Source organism: Chlamydotis macqueenii, chromosome 15, assembly GCF_036417535.1.
Source record: "Chlamydotis macqueenii isolate bChlMac1 chromosome 15, bChlMac1.mat, whole genome shotgun sequence".
In the NCBI taxonomy this organism is placed as follows: domain Eukaryota; kingdom Metazoa; phylum Chordata; class Aves; order Otidiformes; family Otididae; genus Chlamydotis; species Chlamydotis macqueenii.
Window position 1 is genome coordinate 1,589,831 of NC_141570.1, and position 17,266 is coordinate 1,607,096.

General features: G+C 44.8%; 1 protein-coding gene across 7 annotated transcripts in view; it reads right to left on the reverse strand.

The window, feature by feature from the left end:
* The window catches only part of TSC2 (TSC complex subunit 2), a 32,824-nt gene that overhangs the window by 2,474 nt on the left and 13,084 nt on the right, over positions 1–17,266 (reverse strand). Inside the window, exons 21-38 of one of the 7 annotated variants that reach the window (XM_086759315.1) lie at positions 17,062–17,251; positions 16,525–16,618; positions 16,099–16,201; positions 15,809–15,903; positions 13,147–13,275; positions 11,271–11,435; positions 10,495–10,647; positions 10,201–10,313; positions 9,584–9,805; positions 8,578–8,793; positions 6,826–6,894; positions 4,497–4,657; positions 3,643–4,145; positions 2,735–2,810; positions 1,925–2,011; positions 1,525–1,711; positions 659–798; positions 384–462 (exon numbers count right to left, since the gene is read on the reverse strand). In XM_086759315.1, coding sequence (XP_086615441.1) covers positions 384–462; positions 659–798; positions 1,525–1,711; positions 1,925–2,011; positions 2,735–2,810; positions 3,643–4,145; positions 4,497–4,657; positions 6,826–6,894; positions 8,578–8,793; positions 9,584–9,805; positions 10,201–10,313; positions 10,495–10,647; positions 11,271–11,435; positions 13,147–13,275; positions 15,809–15,903; positions 16,099–16,201; positions 16,525–16,618; positions 17,062–17,251 — 2,782 coding nt within the window. Of the gene's footprint in view, positions 1–383; positions 463–658; positions 799–1,524; positions 1,712–1,924; positions 2,012–2,734; positions 2,811–3,642; positions 4,146–4,496; positions 4,658–6,825; positions 6,895–8,577; positions 8,794–9,583; positions 9,806–10,200; positions 10,314–10,494; positions 10,648–11,270; positions 11,436–13,146; positions 13,279–15,808; positions 15,904–16,098; positions 16,202–16,524; positions 16,619–17,061; positions 17,252–17,266 lie in introns of those variants that run through there. The other 6 variants (XM_086759314.1, XM_086759318.1, XM_086759317.1 and 3 more) reach the window with 6 other exon arrangements.

The following is a 17,266-nucleotide window of genomic DNA, read 5'->3' on the forward strand; positions in this document are numbered from 1 at the left end:
CAGCTCCAACTGTGACAGAACTTGCACTGCAACTTAACACAACCGGCTCTCAAATTCTGGCTGCTCCACAGAGGTTTGAGGGAGCCTGCGGGGCTCGTTAGCACATGAACCAAAGTGAGCAAAACCCACCCCAGAAGTGCCCACCCCAGGGACCTGCTGGGACTTTGTCTTAAGCTTGAAGACGAGTGGTACACTGGGAAGATACCTCTTATCTTGGGGAAGACACACGAACAGGACATGTCCAGATGTAACTGTCAGCAAAATTGGTTTCAGAGAGTTTCTCCTGGCAGTTTTTACTTTTGAAACACAAACCACTGCAAAGTGAAGGCAGTTACTGCCCCACCAGTCCAGGAAAGACCGAGAACAGCTGGAGGGATTCCTACCTTTCCGACACTGCAGCGTGACCAGGTTACAGTCATAGTCAAGCGGTGTGATGATAACGTGCACAAAGTTGAACTGACCCTAAGGAGAACACAATAAAATAGTCATACACATTTTACTGGCAGCTACTGTGATCCTCCTGAGTGCCATAAACACACGTGAACCCACCAAGGCAAACAACCTCCGCACTGTTTGCCAAGACAACACACATCAGGTTAAGGTTTTACAAACAGCCACGTGCCTGTTTAGTAACACACCCGCAAGTAAAATCCTGTACCTTTATTGTTCCCAGTTTAAAGTCTTCTCCAGAATCATTGTAAATGATAGAAACAAAATCATTCCCCAGGTGCCTTTTCTTGTCGCAGCGGTATTTATCCAAATCCTTCGTGGGCATCAGAGTAGCAATGTGGAAAATGGCTGAGGAGGAAACGGAAAGATCTTTAGGCTGGCCTGGGAAAGCAGCGGTCAACATGCAGCACTTGTCTGAAGAGAAAACAGTACAAGCATCACAATAATAAACAACATAAGTTGTGCTCCCTCGATAGGTCTGTCCTCATCGGGACAGCTGAGTCCAGTCCCCCTGGGTCGCTCCAGTGGTACCTGCAGCACACAGCACGGTGGCCAGCAAGAGGGCAGCCTCTGAACGCTCTGCTCTTCCCAGTTCGTAGGCACTGCCCTGCACAGTCTTCACTGGCAGCAGGCTGAGCAGGGGGAACTAAGGGCCTGGCTTTCAGCAGCAATTAGCAATGACGACAGGAATGACAACCCTCCCTTCAATACTGATCTTCAGAGAAACGATTAGCAGGGTTCTGACATGCGCACACGACCTCTATGAACAGCCTTCGTGGCAGCTCAAGAACAAACAGCTTATTCTACAAACCTCTACACAAACCGAGTCAATCTTTAATAGTACAGATTATTCTAAAAGCAACTGATGTGGTTTTTTTTTTTCTTAAAAAAAGCAGGTATACACCTGTCCCAAACTTTAACACAAGGCTTGCAGAGATACCAGAGAGAACGGGAGAACAGAGCCCCGGCTCATCTTTCCTGCACCCCTGGAAAGGAAACCGTTTGGAGAAGGCGGGTCAGACTAAAGATGAGAAGAGACCACCCTTCCACTTCCAACTTCTGGAGCCACCTTACCTTGCATAATGTCATCATGCCAACAGTAGGTAAACTGTCCGTCCTCCCCGCACACGTCCAGGCCGCCAAGGTAAATTTTATCTGGCTGGCAGTCTTTGAGCTCAATGAGCTTCCCTAACCCCGTCAGGAACTCTGTGTAGCGATAGGATCCGTGCTCATTTGACAGAATTGCGATTTCGTTGTTGCTCTAGGAAGTAAGAACACCGGAGTTCCACGCTGAACCCTAAAAGCAGTCAGCACAAGAGAAGGGCTGCACGCAGGCACTGATTTTTAGTGTGGGAAATTATGGGAAAGCAAGGCTGCTGCAGGAGCAGGACAAATCTCACAGCTGGAGCAGTGGGGCCTGGCCTGCTGCTGAGATGCAGCCATTCAGGGATGAAGGCAGCTGCACACCACTCACCTGGCCTTCTCCAACGTACAGCACTGCAATCTTGTGTGTGTCGTAAGAAGGAATTTGATCCAGGAGCTGCACCGATCTTTCAAACGTCTACAATCAAAACATCGGTCACACCTTTAAAAGCTTATCTCCACGCACCCGCTGCCCTCCCTAAAAGCCCCTGCGGACACGGGCAGCACAATGGAAGCACAGACTCCTGACCTCCACTCGTGTTTTCCTTGACGAATGCTGCCCTACTCTGTTCTGCAAGGCACAGTGCATGGGTCCAAGGCACAGAGCAGGGCTATATGGCATCTGCCACCACGCTTTCTTGGTTTTACACTTCAGATGAGATTAATCTGGCAAGCTGCATGGGTTAGATGCACTTGCCAAGACAAATTACATCTTTTCTCTCATTTAAGCTCCAAGCATGAAGAGTTATTGTGTCTGTTGCTCTGAAGAGCAATTCCACGGAGGGCTGACAGGTTGGTCTAGTGACCTTCTGCCAACATCACCCAACGCTCAGTTTTTATCCTGCACTCCAACCAGCAAAAACCAAACCTCCAAAAAACATCCTGCCTTCTGACTGGGATTCTGTAACAGCACCAGCAAAGTCTCCCAGTATCTCAAACTCAATCCAGAGCCATAAAGCGGGAGCCAGCAGGACTGGGGAACAGAAGATCTCCCAGCTGTAGCACTGCTGGCAGCAACCACCCTTAAATGCACCACCTGAGCTGGACACTCATTACTATCACTTATGTTCCAAAAAAGTAATGAAGTTAGAAAAATTAACTGCAAGAATTTATTAAAAAAAAAAAAAAAATCCTTGCCTACCTCATTTGGCAACAGAAGGGGCTTGTTGTTTTCATCGCCAAAGAATGGGGAGTGGTACAACTGCAAAAACACAAAGCTAAGGGAGAGAGGGGAAAAAAGCCCTGTTACCAGAAAAATTAAGTCAATTTTGATCTGTTGTATGTAGGAACATTACATGCAGAAAAAAAAAAGAGGAGCAATTAAAATGCTAGCAGAGTATTACTCATTGTGTAGGGACACTTTAGGTGCCTGGACTACCTGCCCTTTGTAATAGACCCCTGTCACAGAAAACAATGGTTACGTCAAACAGCGGCAGCTGCGCAAATTCCCCGTTCTAAAGGCAATCTTTACCCAGAGAGGAGGAGCAGGAACGCACTCCTGCCTCACAGCTACGGGAAGTACTTCCAGGGCAGCAGATAAATGACTTTACGGATATTTGGATTTTACCTGCCCTCAGTAAGATGAAGACTGTCTCATAATGCAATTTTGGGCAGCTACCAGTATCTAAAGTTCAAAAAGCAACTATTATGCTCCCTTTTCCTCCTTCTTAGTATTTTGCACATTATATTTCTGAACTGCAAGACTAGTAATTCATCGTGTTCACAGCAAAATTAACTCTAGGTGACGTGCATTCAAACCACATGTGCATTTGGACCCTAAATTGGGATAGATTAAGAACAGGAGGAAACTATTTATCTATTTCTGTCACCATTTAAGAGACCTGTTTCCTAAATCACATAGCTAATTTGGTCACAGTGGATTCAACATGTCTGTACTAGGCCCTGAAAAAAAGAGGTAATTAATCTTTCTTTTTACTCAGATACTGTTCTGTAGATCCCACAAAACCAGCGGACCACTTTAAACGAATCCAGCCATGGCTGCAGCAAGGCTGAGCACCATTTCTAGCTTCAGATAAGCCCTCCACCCACCTTGGGTTTATTCCGGGTACCTTCTCGGCATTGGAGGCTGATGTTCTGCTCTTGAAGGCATCTCTCTCGATCCTTTTCCCCCTCCTCGATGGGGCTGAGTCAGAGATGGTGTATCCCCGGGGCCGGTGCCCAGAGGGGGAGCGAGGCGAGGTGACAGGACCGGTGCCATCCAACCCGCCTGACCCAGTCACTCTGGCGTCCTCCCCCTTGCCCAGCCAACCGCCCAGTCCTTCCCCTTCCAGGTTCCCAGACTGGGATTTTGATTTCACTTCTGTGCTCAGCCTCCTTGTTACTTCTCTACCATTTGCATCCTTGAGGACCTCCTGCAGTGTCTGCAGCTCGGGAGAAGAGCTTGACTTGCTGAGCGGCTGGGACGGCTGGAAGGAAAGCTCCTCCAGAGTTCGGCCGTCCTCTGACGGCAGGACCCTCCCGATGGGAATTCCACCTTCCACCAGGTCTTCTGATTTCAGAGATTTTTCTTCTTGGCTGGAGGTTGAGGAGGACTTAAAGAGGGAGAAACAAAGATGAGCTGTTTTCCCAATATGCAAAACAAAAGCCAACAACAGCAACGCTCAAGGCACCGCCTGACACTTCCCATGGAAGATGAGCAGAAAGGTGCCGAGCACAAAGCAACGCAGATCGAGAACCCTGCATAAATATCTCCTGCTGCTGCTCTGCCTGCGGTCCCTCATAAGCCATCCGAACTCTCAGCCGTGACTGCCTGTGCATTTTGGTATCGTGAGGGAGTTCCTTCAGAGGGTGCCAGGCAGGACTCAGCCGAGCACAGAAAATTCTCCCATGCGTCTAAACACGGGGCTGTCACACAGGACAGAACTGCTTACCCTGTTTCTTACCCTGCTATAAGACTCCTGGGGTTTACCAAACCTTTCCTCGCTCAGGACTTGTTCAGAACACGAAGTGTCAACATCCTCGCTCTCTGGAGACTCAGCCGGGGACTCGGTTTCCTTTAGCTCCATTTCCACCGGGCTCCCCTCCTCCAGCACCACCGCCGATTCTATCGAGACACAAGGCAGAAGAACTGAAGTCTGTAGAGCGGCACAGACCGGCAGGCCCCCATCCTCTCCTCTGAAGTACCAGCCTTTTCCCTACGGGATTTCAATGAAGGCCATATTGAATGAGTGCTCTGGCTCTTTGATTTCTTGTCGTGTCAGACTTGCTCCTGCTTCCCTTTTTGTAGAGAATAACTGATCACCTTACCCTCACAGCAAAAGGCTGCGTCTGCTTTGGTCAAAGTAAGTGCACTTGTTTCCAGCTGTTACTGATGAACAAGCCGGGCACAAAATGAGGAAATGGGACCTTGTACATCAACGCTCAGTTATCAGGACAGACAGAACTACAGAGATGTAAGGAAGTACAAGACTGGCATTAAAAGTTCATCATTATGAAGATACCAGTTCTATGCAAGTGTGCAAAAAGTAAGTTTTGCTTGTATTGAAATGCAATGCTCCTGTGCCTTGTAGTGGCCTAGAAGGAGATAAGCAGTCTTACCAGGAGCCATTTCCTTGCAGTTTGGCAGTTTTCCTAGCATGTCTCAGTAGAAGCAAAACGACTGAGCCCTGGACATGTGAAAGGACAAGAGAGCGAGAGGAATACGTGCACTGCAGCAATACTGGGAACCTGCATGTGGCATCTATCAGACAACTGCTTAACGAAACCACACTGACGAGAAAGCTCCTTGGAAGCCCTGCCTACGGGGGAAGAGGTTACCACAGCGTTTAACCTGGTCTCTACTCCAGGCAGTGACCCTGGCCACAGGGATGAGTCTGACCAAAGGCTCCTCTTGGCCTTGCTTTTTTTTGTCCTGAGGAAAAGGCTGGAGAACAGGAGGCTTCCCATTACACACAAGGGACTGGAAGACCAATCTGAAAGGCCAAGATTTGTTTTCCAAAGTAAAATAATAATAAAAAATTAGCACACACAAAAAATAAAGAAAATCGGCAAAATTAAAATAAAAAATTAAAAAAAAAAATCACTAAAGCAGCTTTTCCTGGATTGATTTCAGCTCGCAGGACCAAAGTTATTTCAAAGAAGCAATTAAGAGTTAGCATTGCACACACATACCTTCTAAAAAAAAACAAAACAAAACAAAACAAAAAACCCAAAACAACGTGCTGATCTGGTTAGCTGTCCAAGCCAGAACACACCTGCACATACCCAGTGTTTCCAAGCTCCCCTAGCTCTTACACTGCTGCCAAGATTGCTGGTGTTTTTAAATAACGTGATCTCTCACTAGTTATTCTTTAGGTGGGAACAGAATAACATGATTAGAGAGAAGTACAGAAAAATATTTCACTGCAGCATCTTTGTGTTGCTTGAAAAGGCCTGTGTCAACAACAGCCAGCAGTCAAGAATACCCTGCTGCTGCACAGAGAGCTTTCCAGCGAAGGAAAGAAGGCAAAGACATTTTGACCCTCTAATTAAAATCACAAAGCACTGCAGGTTATCAAAGCAATGCAGGGGTTGTGCTCATAAGGTATGCAATTTGATCGCCACTTCATTTAATGACAAAGTGAATTTTACTGAAGTGGAGAAAGATTTTACACTATTTTTTTTACAAAAAGCTAGAATTTAGCAAGTGTTCCCCTGAAATATACTTCTTTTTTATTTAAAAAACTTTTAACCAGCATCCGTTGTAACGTCAACCATTATATGTATATCAGATATACGTCAGCTCCTTTTATCTTTTGTGTCCCATTCTGACAGACTCCTGTGGGCTCAGCGGCATGGGACTTCGTGTCAGGACAGCTCGTCCTGTAGCACGCTATGCTGTTCTCGGACGTGGGAGCGTTTACATTTAGCAGAACACAAAGCCAATTGTAAAATGAAGCCGAAAATAAATAATTCAATTAATCAAGCCACCCAGACATTTTGACAGGTCATTTAACACCGTGCCACGTGACTCTCAATCCACCCCAGCTAAAACAAAAGTTGCTTTAGGAAATTGTCTGCACTTGCAAATGTTGGATCTGGCTTGGACTTCTTCATGCTAGTCAAGATCCCATTTGTTGAGAGTAATGAGACTGGGGACGGACAGGAGACATGGAAGGGGAAAATGAAGTATGAGGGATACATTTTCTATGAATCAGAGGTGTTCTTCTATGGCAATACTTGGTTTTTGTTGGTTTTTTTTTTTTTTTTTTCCTTAAAGATATATAAATATACCTGCCCAGGATATGCTCCTGTGCAACTTCCCTTGACAACTGGACTGGTACATGGAAGAGAAAGAGGCCACTGCAAAGGGAAATCAAGTGAGCAGCTACATCAAAAGGAAGGAGAGACTATATGAAAAAAAAAAAAAATTAAAAAGCACAGAGTTTAAAATGTAACCAAGAGCCTATTTTAAAATAAATAAATAAATAAAAACCCAAAAGGAAAAAACAAGCTGGGATAAGGTCACTAGAGGCCAAAGGAATACTTTAGGGGTACAAGGTCTCAACATGAATGAGGAGGCATAAACACATCCAAACAACGCAGACTCGAGCTGCTCTCTTTGAAGAATGCATCTTTGAGTTTTAGAAACAGAAAATTCCTTAGCGATATCCTAGCACAAGCAGGAAACCAGTCTGAGCTTTTCCTGAGCTACACATTTTTGGCAAAAGATCCTTTTTAAACACACAGAGAAGTCTGAAGAGTAGAAACATGGATAAAGATTCACAAAGATTTAACCTCTAAGGAGGAAAAACAACACGCATATGGCAGACTGACAGCAAAACTTCTTCAAAATATTTATTTGCCAGTCAGCTCTGGCAAGTCTACTGCAGAAGTTCTGCTAACAAGAATGTAGCCAAAATTATTTTCTCAGACTGCCACAGGAGTGACAGTCAGGTGGGTGCTTCTTTCAACTCATCAGTTAGCGCCTGCACACCACAAATTCGTAGGAGTCAATGAAAGTGTTCAGGGATAAGAATTTATATATATATTTTTTTTTTTAAAGTTGGTCATTCAATTTTGAATCTAATTTTGTGTTTACAGAATCTGAAACCCTAAAATAATATCCTGCCCTGTTCAAAACAACCCTGAAAACTAGCATTTTTATCAGATTTCCAAACAATCTGTACACTGATGCCACCTCCCCAGACAAGCCTTGTCTGCTGTTCCCGCTGCTCAGGTTTGACAGTGCTAGCAGTGCGGAGAGCCTCAGCGTGAGACGGTGTTGGTAACAGCTCTGAGCAGGGGTTACACACAGCTTTAAACATTGCAGCTGTTGGGCAACACTAACCCCCCAGCTCTTTCAGGAGCGAACTAGCAGCAAAGCAAATACAGTGAAAAGCCCTGGCTATTTTAATCATGTTCAAATAAAGCTATCAAAAGAAACTCAAGTGATTCAGCTGCACCAGTCTGAAGGCTAAACAGTCTTTTAAAGAGGTGAATAGATCTGCAGCCATCAGGATTTGCATTCTGCTATCTCGTGCTGTAAAAGACAATGGCAACTGAGCGACCCTGGCTGGCAAGGTCTGCAACAGGCCGTTCTCCCAGGAACCTAGCGCTCTTGGTGCCCAACACAAACTCCCACCGAAGACAAATGGAAATGGAAACGCTGCATGGGAAGATCCATCTACAGGTGGGATGCCCAGATCAGCCCCAAACAAGTGGAAAAGGGAAAAGATCCATGACTTTGTTCATTTTCATTTGGGAAACAGTTAGCATGAAACACCCTACCCCCTCAAAGAAACTCCATTACTCCTCTCCTCCTTCTCTTAAAGAGAGAGAGAGGTACTTTTCTGACAGAACATCAAGAGGAAGGGAATTTTTCACTGAAAACTTCTATGGACAAGAACTGATTCCTCTTCACATTGCTATGTACTCCTCATGCTACTAACTTTCCTGTTCTAGAAGACCTCCAGTAACTTCAACAGACTTTAAACAGGCTAGCGACAGCTACGCTGGACACGCTGCTGGCTTGACATCTCTCACCTGTGTTGGAACGCTGGAGAAGCGATGGTTTGGCTGTCCCCGTGGCCAAGCTGGAGGAGGGGACAGAGAGGGATTTATACAGAGCTGTTTCTCGGTGTTCTTTAAAACGCTCTGCAGCCATGAGCGCGTTAGAGAGCTCTTGCAGGGGCATGTTGTTAATATCTGAAGAAAATGGACTGAGCGGGTTCTCCAGACTCATTAGCCAGCTTGTGTTACCTGGTGAGAGAAAATGAGGGAAGATTATTAAACACTCCGAACTCTAGAAAGTTTACAACTCACACTGAAAAAAACACAAATTGTTTCAGATTTTCCAAGTAAAAATCAAAATGGGCCAAGTTCTCAGTTCTCCTGACATTTGCAGAATCATTTGATTCATTTCCTATTTTAAGTAACTCCCAGTGCTCTGTACTTCACCCCAAGCTCTTCAAAACCCATCCTCAGTAACTCACTACTACAGCAGATTCCCAAGAGGCATCCAAAACACTCAGGAATTTTAACTAATGATACCAGGTCAGTTATTTTCTCATGAAGCGACTGCCAGTTGAAATAGACAATCCCCTGTTAATGTTGTGTAACATACCAGGACTCAAGAATTTTGACCCTGAACATGTCATTGCTCCTCCCCTACGAGCAGACACAACCATGCAGCTGCTCTCCTCATTCATCGTGACTCCAGCATGGGAAGCTAAAATTCAGCACAGACGGATTTTCAAGAAAGACCACAGAGCAGCATAAAAATGGGAAATGCAAAGTGGGGTTGGTATTATCTAGCTCTGGTTCTGTAAGAGTACTTCATAAACAAATTGAAGTCCTTGCTTCAATCTTTTCACAGGTCTTCTGCAGATTTAAAACACCAAAGAGTGATTCCAAAGAATCAGATCTATTAGTTTCAAGACACAGTAAGCAATAAGGAGATCCATTTGCAACTAACTATGGATTTTTCTTCATCCGAGCTCCAGTTTCTTAGCAAATCAAAAGAGCTCACTCCACTCTCAGGTAAAGATACCTGTGGGTCTGCGCACTAGGATTTCTGCCCATCCCTGTGTCAGCAGCGGGACATAAGCAGCTAAGTTTGCTTTTTCTTTCTGCAGAGGTGTCTGTGGAGCAGAATTAGTCTTGTCTGATCGAGATGCAGGAGCAGGAGGACTCTGTGTCCCTTGGAACGCCGAGCCACTCGGGAAATGGGAGGCTGAGCTGTCTAAGGCACCAACACGTAAGGCATGACCACCTAGCAAGACAGACACAAAACAAAAGGGAGAGCCATGCTTAGTCAGTGCTAAAAATACCTCAGAAGCAATAAGTCTTTAAGGCTCCTCTAGCAGCTGTGCTCACAATATTGGAAACCTAAGAGAACTTTATGTTACGTGTGTTTCTTCGAAACCACGAGGTTAGACAAACACAGGTGATTCTCACTGCAAGTGCTCACCACTTAATCAAGACCACAGCTTTCCTGCCAGCAGAGCCAAGCAGGAGGAGCATCACCACTCCTGAGGCCAATAGCTGCTGCTGCCTTAGCAGATTCTCAAACTAGTCTAGACACAGGTCTCTTCAGCAGGCACTCGGACACTTAAGACTACGACACAGACCCAGAAATGACAGTAAGACTCTAGGATAGGAACTTACCAGACATGGATCGGACTCTGTTGCGAGAGCTTCTGCAAACCTGCTGCCCAGCTTGAGATTCCAGCTTCGCTGGAGCTTCTTTAGTTTGTCTCACTTGTAAAACAGGGTCTGAGCTGGGGGGGGCGGGGGGGAGAAAATTAAGATATTGATCATGTTGAGAGAGGAATCAGTCATGCTAGACAAATAAGACATTCCTCTTCTGGTAAGTGGAAAAATCTAAAAAGATGCATTGTAATAGTGGTTTTAGTGTGACCCCGTTAGGTAGAAATTTCTAGAAACGGGAGCAAAATTTACCTTGATTCTGTGCTGTTTTGGAGCTCTCCAGAGTCTAAGCCAAGCAGGGACCTTGTCCCTGTTCCAACGCTTGTAGTGATGGTCACCAGCTTGTTACCAACCAGCCACGTCTTTGTCCTTCCTCCAGCCAACAGAAACTCACCCACAGGAGACCTAGAAACATTTGTGATGAATACAGCTCAGGCTGCAGAGGACAGAGCCTGCACAGGTGGTTTATTCCATGTGACTATGTAGGAGCTACTGCCTGCTTTCCCTCTTCATACAGCATTTTTAACACACCCTCTGGTCATGAACATCCACATTATCCATTAGAATAAGGGATGAGATGAATTTAATATCAACTGAGAGTAGTACTACTGGACACATATCACAGAGCAGAAGGGAACGAGCCTTGTCTGAGCTATGTGTCTTCTCCTGGGAAGGGCTAACGAGAAACATAAATGCTCTCCATTTGAAGGCAGCTGATATGGCACTCAGTTCTGCAGCGAAGACTGCGATTATCCAGCAAGGACACGGAGCAAAGCACTGCTCACGGACAGCATGCCTTCAAGGCATCTCCTTCTGGACCATTCAAGGCAGAACAAAGGCTGCTTGGCTCCAATGGACTTCTCTCATCTAACCGCATATTTAGCCAAGCCAGATTTTATCTGTGAGGAACGGCTGCAGAGCGTGGGCCTGCCAGAATCTCAAATGTGTCACGGTAATTTTCCACTAATAAAGCGAAATACGAACCTCAGACAAAACCCTCTCTCCCACAGTCACCGACTGACTCCTACCTCTTAGGCACAGCGGTGAAGTTTGAAAAGACATATCGCGCCATCATATCCAGACAGGTCTCAGTGAGTTCCAGGTGGAGATTTTTTAAGTTGTCATCAGCCTGAGCCATTGAATTTTCATCTGCAGAGCCCAGGCTTGAACTAGTGATGGACGTTTGTATCCGACTAGAAAAGAACGTTTCCAACTGACAGATCGCATTGCAAAATGCTCAATCCTGTCACCAGAAAGAGGGTGATGCAGAACAACCTGCGACACATGCGTTTGCCAGATCAGAGAGGTGGCCTCATGTTGTGCTTTGTAGATTGTCACTGCAGAAAGCGTACTTTGTCTTGAGAGACTGAGAAACGCTTAAACGTCCGTCAGCTGGCTGGTCAGGCCAGTGCTCTCTGATGTTGAGTGGCCCATGGGCAAGTGCACCAAGCAAATAGCGAGTGGCAGCCCCATGCGTTCGTGAATCTATAGTGAGGGCAAGCGTCCCATGACCTGCAGTTTCCCAGGCAACATGTTGCCCATGAGCCATTATAAATTGGGGCACTCTAGACTTAATTTTATAATCCTGTGGTTTACTTTTTTTCTCTCTTGCATCCCTTTTATGTATTGATTTGTCTCCTCCAAATTCAACACCAACGTGAAACCTAACTTAACTTGAAATAGAAAAAAATTGCACTCTGCACGGGAAATTGACACAAGAATAGAGAGCAACTCTGCCTTCAAATCAGCCAAGTTAGCAATGCGATTTAAAACAACTGCAGTAACAGGTTGGATTGAAATATTTTATCAAGACGACTCCTTATGCCATTGTAAGACAATCTAAGCTGAGCTACAGCCAAATCTTTTATGACGTGCCAAGTTCTTTGGCAGCATTAAGGGTAATTATCTGAAGTTTTAATTGCTACCCTTTACACATAAATACATGAGAAGAAAATCACCTAACAGATTAACGGGGATACCAGAGAACCAAGTGCCAGACCTGTATTCACAATTCAGTCACTTCTGTCTTTCCCCCAAATACCACCTAGTTACAGCTAAAAATAACAGCTCAGAAAACAAAGTTCCACTGACAGCAATCCTTCAGGTTAAGGCACAAATCTTCAGGCTCAGATTTTAAACCAGCGTGTTATAGACAGCAGTTTCACACTCGCGGGAAGGGATCCGGAAATACACTTTAAAAGCTAGCATAAATTGTTTCCTGTCAGTAAATCAATGTCTGAGATCAAAACTTGTCGTCTTTAGTCGTGAAAGCAACAGCTTCATATAGGCTAGGCATACATTTAGCTTTTCACTGCTCTATGGAAAGACAAATTAAGGTTTTGACAGTATCGTACTTTAGGCCAGAATACTTCCGCCAGCTCCCTTCGCCTCAAAGACCAAATCCCAAGCTGGGGCCAGAACTACTCCTCACAGCGTGGGAAGAGGGTCTGCACTTAAGTTTGTGGAGTACCAAAAGCCTCTCCTGGGGCGAGGCACTGCTTCGAAGGCTGAATTTTAGGGAGTTTTAAATGGACTCTCACTTGCACAGAATGCAACCTTTTTCCCTTTTTTTTTTTTTTTAATGTGTTTTTTGTTTGTTTTCCTCCTTCACCATCTTTACTTTGAAAACAGAAATTTTTGTTGCTAAAGCATCAGAGAACAGGGCTAAGTAACCACACACAACACAGGGTGTGATGTGACAACCCAACAGCCGGCGTTGGGAAGCCATGGGATAGCCATGATACTTTCCCAAAAGCCTGACTGTGGCTAAGGCCAGTTTTTTATTGCGTAACGAAGTCATGCAAGCATCCCGCATGCAAACCCACCCTGCTTCCACCCACCCTTGCAGTAAAACTTCCAAGCGCCGAGGTGCTCTTGGATTTTCCCCATTTAAAGTGCCTCTACCTGCGGACCACATGTTCAGACACACTGATGCTGCGGGATCGGAAGGCATCAACTGCAGAGGATTCTTTCAGCTCTTTCACTGGAGGAGAGTTATTCAAGCCTTGCTTTGCATTTTTGGCTAGTCTTAAACTACTAGGTGGAGAAGCACCAAGCCCCAAAAGAGGTCACAGGAAGGGAGGAAATCATTGTAGGGATGTAGGTTGAAAGGTCACAGGTCACAGGGTCAATATTGGGGGATCCCGGAGGGTGATGTAAAATAAAACAAATGCCAAAAAAGGAAAACAAAAATTAAAACGTACAAACAAGCAGAGCTAAAAGCATTAAAAAGACAAACCACATTTTGAAAACAAGATTTTAAACGTGCTACAAAACAAATGAAATTAGTACAAGTTAAAACAAAAAACTGATTGAAATGGTAGTTGGAATACTGCGCTGTTGAACAAAGGCAAGAGCACCTGAATGCTAATTTGGCACAAATTTCTCAAGTCTGAGAAGTTCTGTGCAGTTCAGCCACCTCTTGTGTTGCCCCAGCTCACCACTTCAGCACAGCTAAAGCCCTGACTACTTCCACACAGACCAGACCCTAAAATGCTTTACCAATGCCAGGTAGCAGCACATTTTTCTAAGAGACACAGGAACACCTCAGCCAACGTGAGCTCCTACCCTGCATCACAAAAACACCCAGGGCCAGCCAGAGGTGCCCTTAGCTCAGCTCACAACACGGGGGAGACTCTGCCCCTCTACGCGAGACTGCTCCTTCTCACACTGCACAGACAGAAGGGCAAGACGACAAACATCCTCCGAGCTGCTGCTGACTGCGCGGTGCTTTTCTGCCAAACAAGCTAGCTTATTCCAGGTGGCTTGGGGTAACCCACCTGCCTTTCAGCTGGAACAGAAAGGAAGATAAGCCTTCACACTGTCAGGTGCCAACCACATGTGGGAGATGACAGCAATTAACATCTTGGGGATACCTTAATTAGTCACAGCTGAGATGCATGGCTGGCTGAGTACTAATTTGGACATAACAGTTGGTCCGGCAGTTCACATCCCCATATATAAAATGCAGATGCTAATTTAACCCTTCTGGCTCTTTCCAAACACGATTTATTTGCAATCCTCCTTTGAGTGAATTATTACATGTCAGATAGCCACCTGGAAGGATCAGAATTTCCTTGTCCTTCTCCGCCCAATGATCTCTGACAGCTCATTTTTGGCCACAAAATGGCCAGATGGTGACTGCAGAGAGCACAGGCCTGTCCTCCGAGACAATCACCTACACCAACACCACGCCATTCAGCAATCTGGGTTTCCTGGCACATCCAGCACCTCAGCTAGGGCACAGAAATGCTTATTCTTTGGGCTTAAGGAGCAAAAACCCAGCACACAAGCTTCTCAAGCAAGGAAACAGATATCTGCTCAAAGCTCCTCTCTCAGTTGGCCAGAATCCCAGCTCAGGCAGCCTCAGAGGCAGCGGCATCCTGCCATTCTGGTGTTTTCAGCGTGCTGCCTGAATACAGCCCACGCTCCTTAGCACAGATTTCTGCAGAAAGTGATCCAGCAGCGTTAGCAAAAGCCTTTTGTTACAGTAGTATTCCAACCTGGTAGAATTTAACAGGTTTTTGAAAAAAAAAAAAAAAAAAAAGATTAGTTGAAATTCTAATTTGAGAGACAAGTGTCAAAAGGCTTCTCTTCCAAGTTTCTGAATGAAAGAGGAGGAGATGGGAGAGATGAAACACAAAACAGGGTTTACAGCTACAGCGTTAGGGCAGGCATGGTGTTTCTTCATTGCAAGATACTCGTTGAGCCTTGCAGTTAGAGTAGAGGCACTTTCCCCAGGGTTCAAATGCCGCTGTATGCTGACTGCACATTAACACTGAAGCAAGTCAAGTGAACCAGTTTAGGTAAGCCCTGCAGGTCCAAGGACGTTAGAGAAACCCTGAACGCCCTCCAAGGAATATTTTCCTATCCCAGCAAATGTTACTTTGAAAGACTGCTGGCAAGGTATGCTTTGACTTCTAAAGACATTAGGCTTTGCCTAAAACTGACATAATGACTTCAAGATTAAAAAAAAAAAAAAAAAGAAAGAAAAGGATCAGGACATCCAGATACGCAGAAGGCAGCTGTCTGCCACCCAGTGCACTGACTGACAGGTAACACCATGGAAAAACACAGCATTGGTGCTCTCAATGTATACAGGCTGCTAATCACAACAGATTATCTGGCAATCATTTAAATAGTCGTTACAGATCAATTATCAAAAGGAGTTAACACTATCAGTACGAGCACGATATTCTATTACTTCTGGTTTTACCCTTCTCTATTACTCTGGTAGCACTGTACTGACACACATCAACCTGAAAGAATTGTCGATTTTCCAAAAATTAACACAAAAAGCCCCACACTTCACTGCAAAGGCTTACAGAACAGCCAGTGATGCCCCCGTATGTACTATCAGACTGTCAGCTTAGTTTAACTCCAGCTACTTACCAACCTAATTTTGTCTTTTAGCAATCCTCTGACCTAAAGAGGTTTACTTTGCTTGCTTAAATGCACGGTCAGATTTTGGATAACTAGACCCAGCCTCCTTCAGGAAAAACACAGAGAAGGGTGTGAGCACTATAACAGGGAACACAAGACCCTGCTGGAGTCAAATACAATTTACCTTTTTGGCCTCTCATTCAGGCTTGTACTGCGAGCCCTGAAACTGTCCTTCTCAGGTGTGTCATCAAAGGAAAGGAGGACATTGGAGCGCAAACCCTGCCGGTTGAGACAAACAGGAAACAGCCTGAATGGCTGAAGGACTGCAATCATGGGCAAATGCACAAGAACTCAGTCAGTTTTGAAAGAGATATTGACAAGAAAAGTAGAATTTTTCTAGCTTCAAACAGAACCTTTAAACTTCTCAAATCAGTTTTTAAGTTACGTACTGTTTGATTCAGTAGTGTCCATTACCTTTGTAATATAGGGGACGAAGTCTTTTCGGAAGGGAAGGCGACAGCGAATGAACCACATAGCTATCACATGATGGGCCAGGCAGACAATATACTGGTTAAACCTAGAACAGCAGAAAGGTCTCCAGAGTTTAATGCTGCACTACCATGCCATCCCGGAACTGAACAGAAGAACTTTGCAATCCAAGAAACAGAACAGTTCCTGTACCCTACTATAAGGAGAAAAACCTCACACCTCTGTTTAAGAAAAATAGATACTTTGTCCAAGGTGAATATGTCTCTTTTCCAGAAAATGCTTGTAGATACCAGAACAAGCAATATCCCATAAATAACCTTGACCCAAGTAGGAAAAAAAAAAAAAACAAACCCTAATTTTCTTCATTTTACAGATGAGGAAGAGGAAGAAGCACACTGGGTATGAACTTACTTGGAAGGGTTTGTGTACGGTAGGGAGATGGCGAACACACTGGCATACTGCTCTGCTGCAAAATTCCTGTAGAGGTGAGGCAGCCTTGCTAGAGCTAGAACAGTTCAAGAAGAAAACCAGCACAGGTGAGGTCTGACCATAAACTATTCAATACCAGAATTCAGTTTAATTTCAATTATTTTGTTTCTTCTATATCATCAGCTGGCATGGAAGTTAACATCACGGTGTAATTTCATGCTATTTAAAATATAAGTAGCGAGGTGGAGAAAGCAGCTTCGTATTTCCCATCGCTGTATGGCTGCACTACACAAAGCATGTCTCATTCTGCAGCATGTGCAAGTGCTTTAAATAGAAAATCAGTAACAAACAAGAGATGATCGAACATTTGTATCTCAAGGATGGTACAAGGGCATCCCCAAAATCCAAAAAACCCTTAGAATGCATTCCGTACGACTAACAATCAAAATACCCCTATTCAGCACAAATAATACATTTACGGCTATAAAAGATCAAAAGTAGAAGAACACGACAACTTACTTGAAAGGAATTCTAAGAGGGGGATTGCCATATTGGCTGTAGCGGAAATGTGGGTTAGTTTGACTATTAAGACGGGAAGTGCCTTTATGATGATATCGGGCATCTCGACACTACAGACAGAGAGTGCCACCACGCACTGGTTCGCACAGCGATAAATAAGACCATGTTCCAGGCAATACACTATTTCACGCTGGAAGAGTAAAAA